Source organism: Sphaerulina musiva, assembly GCF_000320565.1.
Source record: "Sphaerulina musiva SO2202 unplaced genomic scaffold SEPMUscaffold_3, whole genome shotgun sequence".
Taxonomy (NCBI): Eukaryota; Fungi; Ascomycota; class Dothideomycetes; order Mycosphaerellales; family Mycosphaerellaceae; genus Sphaerulina; species Sphaerulina musiva.
In genome coordinates, this window is record NW_016017385.1 from 321,425 (window position 1) to 335,750 (window position 14,326).

The 14,326-nt window shown below is 54.4% G+C and overlaps 5 protein-coding genes across 5 annotated transcripts in view; all 5 read left to right on the forward strand.

Moving 5' to 3' along the window:
• Positions 1-1,021: 1,021 nt before the first annotated feature.
• Positions 1,022-2,083, forward strand: SEPMUDRAFT_106431 (uncharacterized protein; the record flags this gene model as incomplete). The annotated part of the gene is made up of 1 exon (XM_016900632.1): positions 1,022-2,083. The coding sequence occupies one exon, from the start codon at positions 1,022-1,024 to the stop codon at positions 2,081-2,083; it is 1,062 nt and encodes a 353-aa protein (XP_016762174.1).
• Positions 2,084-4,226: 2,143 nt separating this feature from the next.
• On the forward strand, positions 4,227-8,811 carry SEPMUDRAFT_147895 (Pkinase-domain-containing protein). The gene is made up of 2 exons (XM_016904581.1): positions 4,227-6,367; positions 6,417-8,811. The coding sequence occupies exons 1-2, from the start codon at positions 5,015-5,017 to the stop codon at positions 8,346-8,348; spliced, it is 3,285 nt and encodes a 1,094-aa protein (XP_016762175.1). The 5' UTR covers positions 4,227-5,014; the 3' UTR covers positions 8,349-8,811.
• Positions 8,812-9,803: 992 nt separating this feature from the next.
• SEPMUDRAFT_106433 (uncharacterized protein) lies at positions 9,804-10,253 on the forward strand (the record flags this gene model as incomplete). The annotated part of the gene is made up of 1 exon (XM_016900633.1): positions 9,804-10,253. The coding sequence occupies one exon, from the start codon at positions 9,804-9,806 to the stop codon at positions 10,251-10,253; it is 450 nt and encodes a 149-aa protein (XP_016762176.1).
• Positions 10,254-10,814: 561 nt separating this feature from the next.
• SEPMUDRAFT_147896 (DEAD-domain-containing protein) lies at positions 10,815-13,234 on the forward strand. The gene has a single exon (XM_016904582.1). The coding sequence runs from the start codon at positions 10,906-10,908 to the stop codon at positions 13,039-13,041; it is 2,136 nt and encodes a 711-aa protein (XP_016762177.1). The 5' UTR covers positions 10,815-10,905; the 3' UTR covers positions 13,042-13,234.
• A 590-nt stretch (positions 13,235-13,824) lies between these two features.
• Positions 13,825-14,326, forward strand: part of SEPMUDRAFT_131799 (fumarylacetoacetate hydrolase family protein) — a gene marked incomplete at its 5' end in the record, with an annotated part of 1,428 nt that continues 926 nt past the window's right edge. Inside the window, one exon of the mRNA XM_016902450.1 lies at positions 13,825-14,283. Within this exon, the coding sequence (XP_016762178.1) occupies positions 13,825-14,283 (459 nt within the window). The remainder of the gene's footprint in view (positions 14,284-14,326) is intronic.

Consider the following 14,326-nt stretch of genomic DNA (forward strand, 5'->3'; position numbering starts at 1 on the left):
CTTCCTCTTCTTCTCCCCCTTCTTCCCCCCTTTCCATTTCCATCTCAACAACATAAGTACACTACACTACCTCCCCTCCCCCCCCCCTCAAAAACCCCCTTCCCTCCCTCCCGTCCAATCCATGTACTACCTTACCTTCCAGGTTCCCTCAGGTAAAACGCCCTCCTCGGCTATAGACCTTACCTTACATTACCCAAGGTAGGTAAGTGACGTTACACAAGACTTGTATCACCCCATTGCAGATTCGCGTAACAGATTTTTTTTGCACAACAGTTGACGCATTACATGTACCTACAATGTACCCATCACATGCATGCATTGTAACAAAGGGGGAAATTTTTTTTGGAACCGGATGAGCTTGCAGCAAGCCTTTTGAGCTACACCTGAGCTAAGCTAAGCTAACCTCTCTGTGATTCCTGTTTGTGTTCGTTGGTAGACTTGCTTTGCTTGCTGGCCGGTTGGGCTGACTGGCTGGGCTGGGCTTGATTGTAGTGTAGGATTGCTAGATCAGGTAGCTAGACAAGACGGGTTTGAAAGGGGGGTTGGGTTGCTCTGCTACATTACCTATGTTTCGCACACATACACATACACATACACACGCACACGCACACACATGCTGTCTTGCCTTGTTTCTTTGTCCGCCTGGGATGTTTGAGGTAGATGGGATTGTGTATGGGTTATAGATGTCTGTGTGAGGGTTTGTGGAGTGTTGTCTTGTATGGAGGAGAAGCGTCACGATCTTTAATGTTGCGTTGTATCATCATCATCATGTACGTTGGATTGAAACTTCAGTTCAATTGGAAGATACTTCCCGGATCTGGTGGGGAGAGGTTTGTTCTGTTGGGTTTCTCCGATTCTGCTCACTTTGTCGCTTTTTGTCGTCCCTGCTGACGCTGCTACTGCTGTTTCTAATGCTGGAGGGATCAGTCTATTCGAAGATCTCTGGATGTTGATCAACTTCTAAGTGAACTAGCTAGCTAGCTTGCCTGCAGCAGATCATCTTCATCATCGCTCAAGAGATATGCGGGCTCCTTCTTCGAAATGCCGTCGGACGCTGAAGATCTGGCGAAAGAAGAACGCAAACCCCGACGTGGATATCGGAACCTGGGATAGTACAGCTCCAGCGACATGGTCTTCGAACCCAACAGCCGGAAGCATCAGTATCGACGAAGCACCCACACCGTTTCCGAATTCGTATGGTACTTCTTCCTTCCTTTTCTCTCCTTCTCCTTCGTTGGAGACTCCAACAACGACTAGCACTCACCAGGCTTCCATCTCACACGTGACGAATACTTGCCGAGATTGTCGAATCACTGCTGCAACAACAACATCAACGTCAGCTGGCACATTGGTCAGTGACGATGCCTCACGAAGGCAGCAACAACAACAACAGCACCGACCACAAGTGCCACTCGTTATCGCGGTGGTAACGCTCAGTTGTCTGATCCTGGTCATCAGCCTGGTCCTAGGATGGCTCAGGTGTAGACGTCGTCGTGGGAAGCTCCCACAAAAGCAAGAAGAGCTCGTAGAGCACGCCTGCCTGCATCGCGCTAGCAACGTCGATGACAGTAGCCATGATTCCGTGGCAGGCGTTGCACACGTGCAAGAGAAAAAGAACAACCTTGCTGCTCAGACACGCTCCACCTCATCCAGTCCAGCAGGGCCATCACTGCTGCCTGATGCCAGTTCCAGTACGCGGAGACTTCTATCCCCGTCAGACATTGTTCTGCCTGATCGACCTGGGAAGCGTGCGCGTGGGACTCGAGATCCTTATCCTAGTTTTTCATCTGCAAACACGGAAGACTGCCATCCCGCTTTCTTCATTTTGCCTGACGACGTCGACGATGATGATGATGATGATGACGACGATGACAGAGATGCGAGAGACTTGCCGCCTACACCTCCGCCAAAGCATCGGATGATACCGCCGAGAGCACCTCCATCTTCGCCGACACTATCGCCGCGACACGGGAGATCTTCTGGCCGCGCAGAGCAACGTCCGATTCCAGAAACTCCTCACGTTCGAGCATTGCACGAACTACCATCAGTCTCTTCGCGTTCTGATCAAATAGAGAGTCCGTAGGTGGGGCTTGTTGGTGTGGGGAATCATTAATGGCGGATGACGTCCCACGTATTTGGCTGGTATTCTTAGCAGGCGACAGCTCATAGAGTTTTCCACTCGGCTGTTGGACGGTTTGACATCTGGGATGGGCCTGTTTGCGAACGGTTCCGGGGATCGATGTGCACGTAATTCCAGATCGAAGTACGGGGGTCGTGAGAGGAAACTGCTTCACGGTCTGAGAGATCTGCTGCCTGGTATTGTTAATGTTGCTTGAGGTCGCGAACTGATGAGAGGATCCGATTGGAAGCTCACTGCGAGTCATCAAGTAAAAATAATGGTTACCTAGGTACGGAGGTAGTTGATGTTCGATCTGCGCATGCTTGATTAGTCTGACTTTCTTGCCGTTCACAGGGCATAGTTTCTACTCCGCATGCAATTGTCAATGTCCCTCGAAAGAAGATTGGACGACGGAATCCCGCTGCGACGTGAGGGTCTATGGTTCGTTTTAGATCTTCCCGGCGACACTATGTCGACCCTTGCGGTTGCGCTTGCGAGCGAAGCAAATAGCGAGAGGGACGTGCGGGACAAAACGTGCATCTGTGCTGCTCATGATCGTCCGTGTCTGAGGATTGGCCGGGAGGTAGCAGAAGAAACTCTGCCGTACTCATCATGATACGGCAGAGCTGTCAAGACTCCAGATGGATCAGTGGCAGTGTGACGATGGAACACAGGGCAGAGTGTAGGTCTGTCTGGTGGTGCTTCATCTTCAGTGGCAAGTGAGCATTGAAACATGCTAGTTCTGATGGGTAGGTACCTCCTACCTCGTAGCATGAAGCTGAGGCTGAAGCGGAAGCAGAAGCGGAAGCAGAAGCATTGGCATCTGCAGGCGTGGACGGCGTGGTATAGGCCTGGGGAGTGTCACATGGCGGACAGCGGACCTACGATCGTCTGCGGTGCTCTCACGCTCACAGCTCCCATGACGTCCTGTAGGCTATAGCGAGGTGTGAGTAAGCATGAAACGGTGCCTGGGCAATCCTGGTCGGGTCTGCGATCACAGATTTTATCATTTTATGATTTTATTGGGCTCCGAGAACTGCCACTGGCGTTTCAGAAGCCCGTGCTAGATAGACTCAAGGCTGCTTCCGAGCGCTGCGAGTCATTTGCACTAACCACCATATGGGATGATGATGCATCTCGACACTGATCGCCATGTTGCATTGCTCCAAGTGGTAATAGGTACATAATAGTGGTCGAAGCTGCTTCGACCCGCCACGCCACGATGCTTCTCGGCCTGCACGAGCGGTGCCGAGACAGGTGTTTTCAGGTTCATCATCAGTTCTTGACGGAGAACGCGGAGGAGAGCGTGCGTGCCACTGCCAATGCGCCAGGCCAGGATGCATCCCCCAATGGCCCCAATGGGCCCAATGCACCATTGGATCTCCCGTCGCCTGCCCACAGATCGCGGTATAAGATGTATCTCAGTAGTATCCATGACTGCTACTACTGCGCACAGCAGACTATGTACCTTACCTACCTACATAGATGATATAGTTCGTGGCCAGAACGGCACGAGAATCAATAGAATCCAATTGCACCGGTGATTTGCCCGTTTGCCGTTTCCCGTTGCTCCTCTCGCACACGAATAATAGCCCTGGCCGAGCGCTCGCGACGAAGTCATTGGGGCTAGCCTGACTGGAAACAAGCGAGCGTTTTACACCTACGATGGAGAGCCCGGGGCGGCGGTGGTGATCGTGCTTGGTGCCAGACGATCACTGCGCGCTGCACCGCCCGTTGGTGGGCGTTGCTGAGCACAGAGTGATAATCACACGAGATGGCGACGTAGGCGCGCGCGCTCTTGACAAGTCCCATTGAAATCACTCCTACTACCTATATGTCGTGGTTGTGATGTCCAGCTGAAATTGTCGTTGGGTTGCAAAGCAGACGTGCACTGACATCCCGCAGAGGCCTTGCCAGCCACTTTTCAGTTCTATTAGACGCGGAGGCTAGTTAGCAACTGCAGCGCAATCCCCCAGGCGCTTCGACTCTCGCTCGATACACTACTACTGGGCCTTGTGCTCTCACCTCATCAACCACCCGCCACCCGCCGTCCTCCCCCTCCCCTCCTCCTCCTCCTCCTCCTCCTCCTCCCTCTTCTCCTCCTCCTCCGTTATACGTTTCCGCCTCCCCTCCGCCCGCCCGCCCTCCCTCCTGTCGTGCGCGTTCAGCAGCAGCTCCTCAGCGTGGTGAGCGAGCTTCTTGTCGCACGGGGGCCACTTTCTTCAGCAGATTGCGACTGGGATCGGCTGCTGTCACGCGCCGTTTGGACCCGCTGCCGAACGAGCCTCGAACCGGTATCGACGTGGACGTGGGCAAGATTGTGTGACTGCCCACCTGCTCTACCCTACCTCACCTGCCTGCGTGCCTGCGTGTCTGCCTGCCTGCGATCGGGCGCCTAGGAGGTTGCTGGTGATTGATTCCTGTTGCCTTTTGCTGCTGCTGCAGGCGCGAGCGGGCGTGCTCGTTCATACCCTCCCGCTCCTTACCCACTGGGCTGCACTCCCAACCGTGTCAGGCTTGCGCTCCTCGCCCAGATACTCCCTTACCTACTCCTCATCGCATCTTCGTTTCCCACGACACGCTCTCGTTGAAAGCAACCGGCCGGCCCTGCTACGACCCGCGGACCGCCAGCAGCGCTAGGAGCTATCCTTCTACCAGATAAGATAGCATCTACTGTCCTGTACCGCAGATTCGCTCTTCCGCCTGCAGCACGCACGCGCAGACGCGCCTGCTGCTTTCAGGAGGCCAACAACGGCTCCCGTCCGTTCCCATCGACACGTGCGGCGCCTGCACGAGTGCAGTGGGGTCGCCCACGAAGCATCCACCTGCTATCTCACACGCCTGCATTGAGCATTCCGCAGCGCCCCTCCGCCATTCACCGCCTGCCCTGACACCATGTCCGCGGCAGTGCAGCAACAAAGCGAGCGCTTTGCATCTCCCACTGCCCAATTGTCGACGTCTCCACAGCCTGCATCGCGACGAGCCGGTCAATCGAACAATGCGTCCTTTCCCAATCCGCCGCCGACGCAGCAGGGCACGATGAGTACCTCGACCTACCAGCAGTTCTATCCAGAAACGGGGGCACCATTGACCACGCGCCCCATCTCACAACAAACGCCCACGCACGCGTCGAAGACACAATCCGCCCACAATTATGGCAGCGGAAGTGATCGAGATCACCAGGGCAGCGACAGCGAGCGAAGGAGAACACAACGAGCATCGCAACAACCGCAAGAACCGCCTGGGAGCGGGCGGAGTCAGCGAACGACGCGCAACGCGCCAGCGCCGAGCAGATCGCAGACGTCAATGGGTCAGCTGCCCGTGGGAGCTGACTTGCCCCGCGAGAACAGCGCGGTCATCAATCGCATTGTAGTGGACGATCCACAGACTGATCGAGCGAGAGAAGAAGCGCGCAAGGCTGAAGCCCTCCCCAACAACCCTGTCTCCCAAATGGCAGGCTTGTCGTTGGAAGCCGCAGAGCCCGCCTCTGTACCACGAAGCCGGCAAGAACACTTGAAGCACGCCTCCTCCAACCGGAAAGAGGTCAAGTTTGGTGACTATATCCTCGGTCAGACCATTGGCGAAGGCGAGTTTGGCAAGGTCAAGATGGGGTGGAAGAAGGATTCGACGGTCCAGGTCGCCATCAAACTGATACGAAAAGAGAGTCTGGCGGGCAACAACACTCGACTTCCTAAGATCTACCGCGAGATCTCCATCCTTCGCGAATTGCAACATCCTAACATTGTCCGCTTACATGAGTTTGTCGAAACAGAACGACACATGGGCATAATACTCGAGTATGCCTCTGGAGGCGAATTGTTCGACTACATCCTCAACCACAGATACTTGAAGGACCCAGCAGCTAGGAGGCTGTTTGCCCAACTTGTGTCCGGTGTGGGCTATCTCCACAAGAAGGGCATCGTCCACCGTGATCTCAAACTGGAGAACCTTCTGTTAGACCGCAATAAGCACATCATCATCACTGACTTCGGCTTTGCCAACACATTCGACCCTGCCGACGAGCTGAGCGAAGACGCAGAAGGGAGAATCTCCGACAAAGACTATATCAAACGCCACGGCTTTGACAAGGTCATTCCCTGGCAAGACGGTCGAGAAGGCGGACATCGGAGAGGTGATTTGATGCAGACGTCGTGTGGAAGTCCATGCTATGCTGCTCCTGAGTTGGTGGTCAGTGATGGACTCTATACAGGTCGCAAGGTGGATGTCTGGAGTTGCGGCGTTATTCTGGTAAGTCGAATTCCTTCACGTGTGCTTCTGCCTATGCTGACCTCCACAGTACGCAATGCTAGCAGGCTACTTACCCTTCGACGACGATCCCGCAAATCCCGAGGGAGACAACATCAATCTCCTCTACAAATACATCGTCAGCACGCCGTTGACCTTCCCCGAATACGTAACACCACATGCTCGCGATCTTTTACGACGGATACTGGTCCCAGATCCGAGGCGGCGCGCAGACTTGTTTGAAGTAGCTCGGCACAGTTGGCTGAGCGAATATACGCACGTCGTGGGCTTCATCGGCAGCAAGGTGAAGAGCGAAGGAGGCTTCGTAGACGCCACCGAGGAAGATTCGCAACTCGGACGCAGTGCTTCAGTCAGGGAGCCTTCGAGCAGACCAATAGCAGAAAGAGCATCGTCATCGCTAGCGCCCAGGCATGCGGGAGCAGCAGGCATGGGCGGCGATGATGCTAGCGACATCAGGAAGCAGCAGAGAGACGCCAAGCGTAGGACGGTGCAGGTCGAATATGTGGCCCCTCAAGGCGCGACCGCGCGTGGCGAGGCAAGCCCGGAATCTGTCAGTCGAAGACCACTCCCCATCACAGCTGTTGCTGGACCGGGTAAAACTCGGGCAAGGACGGATGCGCAAGGTCCAGTGGAGGTTGCGCCGCAACGAATCGACACTACAATGCAGCCGCCTCCATCTCGGTCGGGTCGAGACCAAGGCAGGGTGGTCTCATCTGATCAAAACGGCGGATATGCTGCATCTGCGGCCAACGCGATCCCACGACCCAATACAAGCGGGACACTGGGCGGTACGTCTCGATTACCATCACGTGGCAACTCTTACAGTCAGCCTGCTGCTGCTCAGCCAACGAACACTACCGCCACTGGGTCGTTCTCGCAGCCCAAGTCCAGCTCAGGCTACATCATAGCAGGTGCAGGTCCAGTCGCCTCGGATCCAGGAGAGATGGATGTCGATGGAAGACCCCAGAGCGCGCGAACGCCTTCTGGTGGCCGCCAACAGCCACCACAACGGCCATATACAGACGGCAAGCCATCTGGACATCGACGGAGCAGTACTTTAGGCAGTCTTGCGGACAAGGTCTTGAATCGCAGCACTTCCAAGCGTCAATCCCAGCCACAGCCACAGCAACAAGACACTGGCAATGGAGCTCACAGCAGCGAAAAGCGTAATCGGAAGTACCCTCCTGTCAGCATGAAGAATGCGATGCCGTATGGGGGCAGTGACACGACGCCGCGGCCATCCACTGACAGCCGACGACCCAGTTTCAGCATAGGCCGCAAACCCTCCAAAGACGGCAGTGTCACAGGTCGAAGGTCGTCCCGTCGCTTCTCGTGGCTTCCAGGTAGTCTTAGCATGAACAACTTCGCTGGCAAAAAGGCCGAAGGGTATGACTCTGGCGGCGATGATGGTTATCAGCCAGTTCAGTCACAGCAGCCCGGCAGAGGGAGACCAGAAAACCACGGCATACCATTTGGCCATGGTGCTACCGACAGCCCGCAGGCCACGCAAGATAGCATACCGCTCTACCAGGACGAGGACAGGGACAAGTACCGTGAGCGTGCAAGTGGCAGCAACGCGCCCAGCTCGCAGTTCAACAAAGCGCTCCCACCATCGCCTGCACCATTCCCACCTGTTACCCGCAAGCAGTATCGGGATGATGGCTATGGCGGTAACCGCCTCGAGACTGAGCCCCCTGAACGATTTTACACTCCAGATCTTGGCGTTTCCGATGCGCCCAGCGCCGAGCAATACAACATTAGTAGCAATGGCGAATGGCAACCTGCATCACAATCACAACTGTCGCAGGTATCGCCCGAGTCTACGCGACGCCGCGACGAGTCATTGCGGCCTGCACAGCGTCGCTTCGCGGACGGTTACGAACATGGACATGGTGGCAGCTCGAGCGCGACCCGCAAAGTTATGGATTTCTTCCGCCGCCGAGGTCGAGAGCGGGAGACATAGGAGTTTCCCGTCGTTCGCCGCCTCAGTGGCAGAAAACGTGGGCCCAGTGGATACGCAACTGATGGTGCTGCCAACGCATAGAAAGTCCTTGCGAGGACTCTAGCAAGCGTCCACTGCGTGGATTTTTATGACGTACATGGGGCATCAGCAAGCGCGCTGGCGGGCTTCCTTGTGCCATCAGCGGAGATGCTGACTCCGTCGGAAGGCAACACGGGATGGGCCAGCCCAGGATGAGTGTTGTTTCTTCACATGATCTGCATGCTCTTGGAGGTTATTCGATTCAAACTGTAATGCATTGTGAGTGTAATCTAATAGTGTTCTCGGGAGGGCCATGGATTCAGCAGCACAAGCGACGGCGTTTTAGCAAGCAAGGCAAGGGAACTGTTTTTTCAGTGGCATGTATTAGTGATAGACGCGAGTATAAATGTCTAGGGTGTGAACAGAAGGCAGCACCTCCTTTTTTTCCCAGTGGCGTATATCCCTACCTGACCTTTTGAACCCTCTTTGGCCCCTCTCATCACGAAGCAGTTGATCGATGCTTAATGAATGCACACACTATAGACACTTGGCTTTTGATGCTCAGGTAGCTACCTACCTGTAGCTAGTGGTCTCTAGAGAGAGGGAGGGAGAGGAGAGAGAGGAGAGGAGAGGGAGGGATGGATGGATGTATGTCTTTTCGCCGAAACGGGGCTGAATAACATGAAAGAAGTGAAAATGAAAATGAAATGAGCGATTTTTTTTGCTTTCTTGCTTCGTCAAGTGCGTATATACCTACCTAGGTATGATAAATACGGTCCTCACCTCGGGAAGGCGGGCCAGGCGGTACAGGTAAGGTGAGGTATACAACCGAACCTATTTGCTGTGCTGCAAAAGAAGAAGAAGAGGAAGAAGAAGAGGAAGAAAGAAAAGGCCGCGTACTTCAGGAACTTGGTTTTGGATATCTTCTGCCTTGCCTCTACTCACTCATCTTAAGCCTGATCGCTGCTAGATCGGGAGGAGACTTTGGGGGGCTTCGAGTCAGGTATTGTATGCTCGCTCGCTTCATTTTGGCGCTGGCTTGAGGGTTTGTGTTGGAAAAGCAGTTGTTGAGAATGAGATTGAGACTGAAGGAGACGATCGATGATTTGTGAGAGGGCTAGAATGCTGCAGCGGTTTTCTTTTTAATGGCAGAGATTTCGGGTTCCCGAGGGGTGGGATAATTTGAGGAAAGGATTTCGTGGGGAGGTGGTCAAGTGTAATGGAGGGTATTGAAGATATATTGCGTGAGGGCGGTGCGGGAGCGTTATTGGTATGAGAAGTTCGAATTCTTTGGTAGGTATCTAGAGTCGGTTGAGTCAATGTTGTGTTGTGTCAGTGCTTTGCCTATGTTCTTGCTTGTTACGATGCCCTGATCCCATTGCGTGTCTAGCGAAGACAACGCGCACGAGAGCGAATGAGGATGATGTTGTTTGGTCGATGAAGACAAGATCAGCTGCGCGCTGCCCGTACATCAAGGTGATGGACGTGGCTCGAGCGCCTTCTATAGCCGTCCTCTCCCTCCAGTCGAAATTTGAAAGTCAGCTTCGCAATTGTGGAATCAAACATCCATTGACAAACTGCACGATCCACTTCGGCGACGTGACCATGTCGAGTACGAAACCACGCTGGCGCCACAAGCTGCGTCGCTCACAAGAGTTGAAGACAGAAGGCCTTCTCAGCATCGATGCTCCTTTCGGTGAGCTCAAGCGGCCTCCGTTTCGCTTCTTTGCTCTGCCGCGTGAGCTGAGAGACGCAGTCTACAGCTGGGTCTTCGGAGCCTTCGAGGGCAAGCAACGCCATAACCTTGCCGCTTTCAAGGATCCAGCCATCACGTTGGTCAGCAAGCAGGCTCGTCGAGAGGCTCAGTCGGTTCTGTTCGCAGGCTGATGTTGGCTGCTCACCGTCGGCGCCAACTATGGTGAGCCCTCACGCAAAGCTGAGACGGGCCAGCTGGGGATCAGTCCACGAGTGCACCGATGTCTACGTGCAGCCGGGCACGATGCCGTCTTTCGCGACATCGTTGTTCGAGTCGCAGGACTGAGTGTGGTCGCATCGATTCGACGGCAGCATGATCAGCATCCATGGGTGCAGAACAGATTGATTGCCTCCGTCCATATCAAGACACACCCCTCGTTGGAGTTCGACTGTTTCAGCTGATCTCAAGCACTCCGAATAACAGCTCTTTTACGACGGATCATGGTGAAGTGAGATACATGTAAACACAAAAGGAGGCAATCCCTCGATGGAGCGGCGAAAGGAGACGGAGGTCGGGAATGCCAAGGTAGACTGCAATACCTATAGGACTCTCAGGTGTCTGATTGGTGCGGTGCTGGCTCCGCGGAGAGCCTAGTGATAGACTAGTGATAATGTATTCGAGAAAAGTTGCAAACGATAGGAGAAACACATTTGCCATCATCAACATCATCAACATCGCTGTCACTCATTTCATCGCCTTCTGTCATTCTATCACGACTATAGGACTGGAGGAGTGCGGTATCGAAGGTTGTAATACACGTGCACTTTTTCCCAGCACACCAAGATGCGCCGAGCGTTCCAGCGATGCTCTGCATCACTGACACGACCACTGTCGTCGACCCTCACCAGCACATCGCGAGCTACGCAGCAATGCCTTCGCACAAAAGGTTTCCTTTCCCGACAGATATCCATCACATTTCCCGCCACACGCAATCTGCATCAGTCGAGCAGACTTCGAGACGCCGCCACTGAGCAATCGATGCCCACCACCGAACCCATCACCCGCTTCAAGGATCTGGAAACGCATAACATCGTGCACCCCAATATTGTGCGCGCACTGACCGAGCATATGGGCTTGGAGACGATGACTGAGGTACAGACGAGGACCCTCAACGAGGCGATCAAGGGCGTGGACGTGATTGCGCAGGCGAGAACGGGAACGGGAAAGACATTGGCTTTCCTCCTTCCCATCTTGCAGAGAATTATCAACGATGACCCATCGATTGCAGAGCGAGGACATGGGCGTCGTGGCCGACACATGACTGCCGATGACATTCGAGGTTTGATCATTTCGCCTACAAGAGAATTGGCCGAGCAAATCGCAGTCGAGGCGAAGAAGCTGTGCAGAAATACTGGTGTCATTGTGCAAACTGCTGTCGGTGGTACGCAAAAATCGGCGGGCTTGAGAGCAATCCAGCGCGAGGGATGCCACCTCCTGGTGGGCACTCCAGGCCGTCTGAAGGACATCCTATCAGACAGGGACAGCAGAGTGGAGGCTCCAGATCTGCAAGCGCTTGTCTTCGACGAAGCCGACAGACTGCTCGACCAAGGCTTCTGGCCTGACGTGCAAGATATCATGCGTCTCCTCCCAGACACAGTCGAGAAGGATCGCCAGACGCTCATGTTCTCCGCTACCTTGCCCAAAGAGGTCGTGCGCATCGTTCGCAGCACGCTGAAGCCAGGGTTCAACTTCGTCAAGTGCGTAAGAGACGACGAGGAGCCAACGCACGTACGAGTGCCCCAGAAGTCTGTCTCGCTGGTGGGACTGGAAAACTGTGTACCTGCATTGATCGAGCTTTGCCAACGTGCAATTGAGGCATCGCGGAGTTCTGGCACGAGACCGTACAAGGCTGTCGTCTTCTTCAACAGTACCGCCGAAGTGACGCTCGCCACGTCCGTTCTCTTGGGTCTGCGGGAAGAGAGTGCGCAACACGCAGATAACGTCGGTCGAGGAAAAGGCGCGCACCCATGGTATCCCATCAGGATTTTTGAGATTCACGCAAAATTGTCACAGCAACAGCGCTCCAGAGCGGCCGATGACTTTCGTAGCGCACAGTCTGGTATCTTGCTATCGTCAGATGTCACTGCAAGAGGTATGGACTTCCCTGATGTGACACACGTCATTCAGATCGGTCTTCCACCGTCCAGAGAGCAATACATCCACCGCCTCGGACGTACCGCTCGCGCTGGCAAAGAGGGAGAAGGCTGGATATTCCTCAACCCGGTCGATCAGGCCGAGGCTCGAAGTCGCCTTCGTGATCTCAACTTGACCAAGGACGACACGTTGCAGATTCCTAAGATGGACCTCACGCAACCGGCAGACGTTCCAGCTTATGCTGGCAGGATCTTGAGCATGTATCAAAATGCAATCAAGTCAGTCGCTCTCAGTGAAAAAACCAAGGTCTACCTGGCACAGTTTGGAATATACCAGTGGTTCAACCGTAAGCAGCAATTAGTACACATGATAAACAATCTTTCACGCTTTGGCTGGGGATTGAGCACACCACCCTGTGTGCCACCTGGACTCGCGGCGAGGCTGAGGCTCAAAAAATTGGAGGGCATAGTCGTTGGTGAGGACCTACTCTCCCTTCCAGAGGATAGACGGGGAGAATTCGGAAGCTCTGGACGAGGAGAATACACGCCTCGTGAAAGCGCAAGCGGTTCCAGTTTTGGCAACCGTGGAGGTGATGGAGGAGAATATCAGCCCAGACGTCCCAGCTATGGCAGGGATGGGTCCAGCTACTCCAATCGAGGGGACAGAAATAGTTCCTTTGGAGATCGAGGCGGCAGAAGCAGCTATGGCGGCGGGCGAGGCAGAAGCAACTATGGCGGCGAGAGGGGCAGAAGCAACTATGGCGGCGAGAGAGGCAATTACGGTCGTGGACGACCAGAGCGGAGCGAGGCATCTGGTTTCTACTAGATGCAATAGACGGGGCAGCTCATCGATTTGCATGCTAACGGCGCTGGTGTTTGGAATGGGGTGTGTATAACATGGGCTAGAAAAGGAAGCCTGTTGTCCAGCTTGGCCAGGCAGGCATGATACAGTGTAAAAGTACCGTTATGTGTAGTTCTTGGTCACCACGCGGTGACGAATCTCCAATCCATGATACCCAGACAACCTGTGGAAGTGCTGTTATTTGTCCTGTCCACACACACACACACACAAGGGATATACAGTATGTAACTATCTACCTACCTACCTTACCGTATGCTTCCTGTCTGTACCGATGTCGCCCACCGGAGAGCCATTTTAGCCTTCTCCGACTTCATCGCAGTCGGCGGAGATAAGTGTCGTCTCGTAGGAGGTACGGCCCACGGGCAAGCTCGAGATAACTCCTCCAGGGCCTGCGCCAGTGCGCTTTTCTCGGTCCGTCTATCAGAACCGCTCGTTGACATTATTCACACGAGTAAAAGTCGCCTACTAAGCACTGTACTTGTTACTGTTAGTCGTTGGACGTCCGGTACAAGACAGAGTCTCGCTCCCAACTGACGTCTTTGATCTCCCCGCAGTTCCCCGACTGCCCGCTCTGCCCTATATACATACCTTACCGTCGACGCGCGGTACATGTAGATTACCAAGAGTCCCCCTTCTCCAGGTGTATATATGTTCATCACCCGACAGTACCTACGACTATCCACCTCCCGGACAAGACTCCACCACCATCACCACCACATCCGCCACTTCTCCTCTACTTCACCCACCATGGCACCCGCCTGGACCCGCCTGATCCGCTACATCTCCGCCCAAGACGGCGCAACACGTCTCGGCGACCCCATCGTCCCCTCCGACCAAAAACATCCCGACATCGACGCCCTCGCTCTCGCCGGCGGCCTCAAAGTCAAAGTCCTCCAAACTGGCACCAACCACCCAGTCCACGCCACGCCCACCGACCAAGAAGATGTCGTGAAAACGCTCCTCGGACCTCTCACTCCTCAGGATGTGCCGATTGTGCGATGTGTGGGCTTGAATTACAAAACCCATATTCTCGAAACCGGCTTCGATTTACCCGAGAATCCGACATTGTTTATTAAATCTCCCATGACGGTGGCGGATACGAGACAACCGACTCCGATTCCCAAATTGGGTCAATTGCAATTGGATTATGAAGGTGAATTGACCATTGTTATTGGCAAAGATGCTAAGAATGTTTCCGAGGAAGATGTACGTTTTTTATCCTTCCCTCTCCCTCTCCCCGCCCCCCCCC